Consider the following 5065-nt stretch of genomic DNA (forward strand, 5'->3'; position numbering starts at 1 on the left):
GGCTAGATTTGGCTTGGTTTTTCATTCTCCTCAAGTATTCAAAACACCGGTCTCATCCTTCTCAGTACAGGTCATCAACAGTCTGTTTTGTTTTGCTTTTTTTTTAGGGGGTGAGGTGGAAGGAGGGCATTCTGCAGAGTCTGACTCCATTAGACTTATTTCAAAACTCTGCAGATATTCTGTGAAAGAGTCCTTCCCACAAAGCAATCTGCCTTTATGTCTCTTGGGCAAAGAATGCCATATCTGTAATGGATGACTCTCTTGCCTCTTTGCATCTTTTCCTTTGCTTTCATTCTAAATTTGGTCTCGTGATTTTGTTGGTAGCAACCCCTGGCCGTCTAGTTGATCATCTGGAGAACACAAAGGGCTTCAACTTACGAGCTCTGAAGTTCCTAGTGATGGATGAAGCTGACCGGATCCTCAACATGGATTTTGAGACAGAGGTAGGAATCTGTCAAAAGAAGAGTTTGGAAAACCAGATGAGTCCCTTTAAAATTGCTTTATATCGTCACATAGTAAAGATTAAGCTGTTCTGTAGAAATTAATAGCAAATTGTAACTAAGATCTAATAATTGCACAAGAAGTCTATGGTGGGAGTAGAACTTAGCAGAGTTCTGCAGAGGGCTAGCAAGACAGTAGGAGGCATTTTGTCTCTGACATCTACTGGTTTCTCTGGAGCACCTGACATTGATGCAGTTACTGTAGACCACGACCACACACATATTCCTGCAGGAATATTGCCTGATATTTGCACTGCTATTGGGCTTCTGGAGTTCACACTGCCTAATTGTCAACAAGCTATCAGCCTACACCTTCCCTTTAGAATGGGGGACATTTGTTCCTGCTGTGAGTCTAAGTTGCACACATGCATTACTCTTCATTTGGGTGAGCATTATATTTGGAGGAGGCTTTTGTTTTGATTGCTGTTGTATTCAGCATTTCCATTTCCTTTATATTTTTACAGGTGGATAAGATATTAAAAGTGATTCCTCGAGACAGGAAGACATTCCTGTTTTCTGCTACCATGACCAAGAAGGTGAGAGCAGAGTACTCTGCTTCAGTTCTCCTTCCAGCAGGCTATACTGTTGATTAGACTGTATCTAACAGGTTTCTGACAAGATCTCTGTCCATCTAGTGCTAACTTACATTGATCTTCCCAGGTTCAAAAACTCCAGCGTGCTGCTCTGAAGAATCCTGTTAAATGTGCTGTTTCTTCCAAATACCAGACAGTTGAAAAACTACAGCAATACTACATTTTCATCCCATGCAAATTCAAGGTAATGCCACTTCTGTTTCTTCCCTCTTCTGATTGTGTCTTGTCTTCTTGTTCCCACATCTGCCAAATATCTTGTCACCTTCTCTGGCTTATACCTACTCTCCAATGTGGCTTATGTGATTATCTCTTTTTTTTTTCTTCTTCTTTTCTTCTCTGTCTGTTTCTTTACAGGACAGCTACCTGGTTTATATCTTGAATGAACTAGCTGGAAACTCTTTCATGATATTCTGTAGTACATGTAACAATACTCAGAGGACTGCTCTACTGCTGCGCAACCTGGGGTTCACTGCCATTCCTCTTCACGGGCAGATGAGTCAGGTATGGGCATACCCCACAGAATGGAGTAGGCAGGAGACCTGTCGTTTGGGAAAGGGGCTGCACCATACTGAGTCACAACTACCTTGCAGAAGGAGTATTTCACAGCTAGTGGACTGGACTGATCCCTAAAAATTTAACTAATGTGAATGCTGCCACTGATTCTGTAATAGTTCAAAAAGAAATTAGGGAAGTGAGATTTTTGAGTGGTTTCTCCCCCAATTCTTCTGTACCAGTATTTCAACAAGAGAATATTAACCAGAATGAGCATTATTCTCTCACTCCCTTTTTGTCCTCCTCTTTTCCAGAATAAACGTTTGGGCTCTCTAAACAAGTTCAAGGCAAAGGCGCGTTCTATTCTGCTGGCTACTGATGTTGCAAGCAGAGGTCTGGACATCCCACACGTAGACGTGGTGATAAACTTTGATATTCCTACGCACTCTAAGGTAAGCTAGTCTATGTGCCAGCTGAGAACTTCTGGTCACCGGGAGGCTAGTGAAGCTAGACAAAGGAACAAAGACACCTTTTCTCTTTTCTGCTGACTGCAAGTCTAGTTCACACTTCTGTAGATTAAAAGATGTAGTTCAGCCTCTGCAATTGAGTTAGTATCTCAGTTTGGTTGGGTGGCCTCATCTGGATTGCAGAACTGATCCCATAAGTGAAAAGAGGAAGTGAGGGATGTTCTGTGTCTTTGTATTTCTGCTGAGAGTATGTGTTTTGCCATATTACATTAAAGGACTTCTAGACTTTGAAAATAGTTTTAACATATTACTAGTTTCAGGTAGTCATCTCCATTCCTGTGATCCAGGTCTGCCTTCACATTTTAAACTGTGTTTAAAAAAAAAAAGTAAAAATTCTCCCATTATGTTCAATGAGGATTTGATCAAGAAAGATGTCTTTAATATGTTTCACATCACAAAAGTACAGCAAACTGAAAAAAAGTGAGTTACTAACTTTCTACCTTATAGAAAGTATAGTATTGTCTTAGGGGTGTGACTTTGTTTCCCAGCCTACCTTCAGAAAGCATACCATTAACATGCATTTCAGGAATTGCTATTGTTCCTTATAATGATCAAAGATACTACACATTGCAAACAGAAGAAAGTATGGTGGTTCTTTTGAAGACACTGCTTTTGACATTGTAAAAGGACAAAAGTTAAAAAAAAATAATGGGGGGGGCAGCAGCTTGAATGACGGTTTTACAGTTTTTGTGCCCTCCCTCTCATCTAACCATGTCATGGAACACATCCTTTCTCATGATGCTTCCTTTCTCCACAGATCCTGGAGAAGGGAATATTTTAATTTCCATAATGCAGTATAAAGCCTGGAAAACAACCTAGAACTGTATAAACAGAAGACGCTCAATAGATCAGAAGCTTCCAAATAGTTCTCATTCATCCTCCCTTTCACTGTGCTTGCCAAGTTTAAATCTACTTGCCAGAGTTTGTCTGGAAGACAGAGTATGTAGAGCACTAGATCCCAAGACTGAAAATGCAGGCCTTGGCTCACTTTAAATATTAGCTTTCCAAGGAAGTGATAGTTCATTAGCAAAGTCATGTATCACACTTCTGTCCTGCAGTCTTGAATAATTGGAGGTGGTCTTTTCCTTTAGAAAGAAAAGAATTCAAATGTTAAAACCCAAGATGTGCTTCCACAAGCCAGCATCTTCTCAAGTCCTAATTCTGCACACAGTCCTGAGTATTTAATCCTGGCTGTATTTTCTCCCCATTTTCTTGTTCTTTCCTAAAGAAAAATGATATGGGCTGATTTCCCATAACTTCTGTTCTGTATTTGGTGCACACATCTTATTGCTTATCAAGCAAATTGTTTTCAGGATTACATTCATCGTGTTGGGAGAACAGCTCGAGCTGGGAGATCTGGCAAATCTATCACCTTTGTCACACAGTAAGTGTTAAAATGTGACAGACTTATGTTTCCCAGCTGTGTTTCAGAGCAGAAAACATCTGACCTCATCCCGGGTGGGAAGAAAATACTACTTCTCATTTTGAGGTGCCAGTTGGATTTATTTAGTTAAAAGGGAGAGAATCAAAGCCCAGGGTGGGGAGGGAGAAAGGTGTAGGATAAATTCTAGAAGGAGGCGTGTAATGAGCAGAACTAACTGTTTATAACTTGATTGTATAATATACATACACTTCTATAATATGTAATGCAGGTTAAGCAAGTGTGTTTTTTGATAAGTACTGAAATATTTGTCTAAAAAAAGTCTTTGCCAAATACTTCTAAACAAAGATGAGCTGAATAAATCAGTGAAGCCATCCCGAACGATGGCATCATTCGAATGCTATTAAGAGTTGCTTGTGAGACCATCAGCACAAGCTAACACAGTATCTGTGGGCTGGAGATAAAGGGTGATGTCTGTGGGTGGTGATGGCTGAAGCACTCTCAGGAGGGCTGATTCAAGCTGGTGTCTTGTCTTTTCTCAGGTATGATGTAGAGCTGTTCCAGCGCATTGAACACCTGATTGGCAAGAAGCTGCCAGCATTCCCCATGCAAGAGGAAGAAGTTATGATGCTGACAGAGCGTGTGGCTGAGGCCCAGAGATTTGCTCGAATGGTGGGTGGTGGCTTTTTGTCCCTCTACTTGCTGTTGTACTCTGAATTTCCTCGTGTGCCAGAACTCTTGGTCAATCTCTTGAATACATTGCAGGAGCTGCGGGAGCAGGGAGAGAAGAAGCGATCTCGGAATGATAATGATGATGACACAGAAGAAGCTATTGGTGTCAGGAATAAGGTGGCAGGTGGGAAAAAGAAGAAGAGGAAAGCCTTCTAGCTCAGTATTTCAACAGACTTTTTAATTTTTCTCTTTATGGCTACATGAGCTTGGCAAAAACAGTCTACCAAGCCTTCTCCAGTGGATTTTTTTCAGAACTACTTATGAAATTGGGCAGTGCACGTGGAAAACAACTTCCTCTCTTCTGCTTCACCGGTTACAGACTGAGCTTGACCCATTGTGGTACCGTGAGACCAGTTTTCCTTTCAGAGACAGCAGACCATCACCTCTGGACCTGAAAGCACCTGTGGTCATGCTCAGGCCCTGCTCATTCACGAAGAGGTGCAGTGTGGGTGCAGCTCTCCCACTGCTGCAGCCTGTTTCACTACCCAAACTCACTGAGTGCATCTGGGGTCAGATAGGTCTGTCGGAAGAAAGAGAGGAAGAAGTTAGAAGAAGCAACTGTGTTTCCACAGCACAGCTGTGATGCCCTTGCCTTCGTGAAGGGACGTGTGACATGGAGAATTCCAAATATATTTTGCTTAATTTTAAAGCTACGTGGTTTTCCTTGTCTTAGCACTGACCTGACCTCATTTTGAATGTCAGCTCTGCCAGAAGGTTTTCTTATTAGGTCAGCCTTAGCGATTCAGATGTGACACCAATATCTTAGATGTTGGCTGAAGAGTGGCCCAGCACAGAAGAGGGTTTCGGCAGGTTTATAGGCTATTCACTGCCTGGAATTCG

General features: G+C 41.7%; 1 protein-coding gene across 1 annotated transcript in view; it reads left to right on the forward strand.

Moving 5' to 3' along the window:
• Positions 1-4830, forward strand: part of DDX47 (DEAD (Asp-Glu-Ala-Asp) box polypeptide 47) — a gene marked incomplete at its 5' end in the record, with an annotated part of 7495 nt that extends 2665 nt beyond the window's left edge. The window contains 8 exons of the mRNA XM_009580601.1: positions 325-443; positions 965-1036; positions 1161-1277; positions 1448-1594; positions 1900-2037; positions 3426-3496; positions 4036-4165; positions 4259-4830. Of these exons, the coding sequence (XP_009578896.1) occupies positions 325-443; positions 965-1036; positions 1161-1277; positions 1448-1594; positions 1900-2037; positions 3426-3496; positions 4036-4165; positions 4259-4381 (917 nt within the window). The remainder of the gene's footprint in view (positions 1-324; positions 444-964; positions 1037-1160; positions 1278-1447; positions 1595-1899; positions 2038-3425; positions 3497-4035; positions 4166-4258) is intronic.
• Positions 4831-5065: the final 235 nt, after the last annotated feature.

Source organism: Fulmarus glacialis, unplaced genomic scaffold (assembly GCF_000690835.1).
Source record: "Fulmarus glacialis isolate BGI_N327 unplaced genomic scaffold, ASM69083v1 scaffold10776, whole genome shotgun sequence".
NCBI lineage: Eukaryota > Metazoa > Chordata > Aves > Procellariiformes > Procellariidae > Fulmarus > Fulmarus glacialis.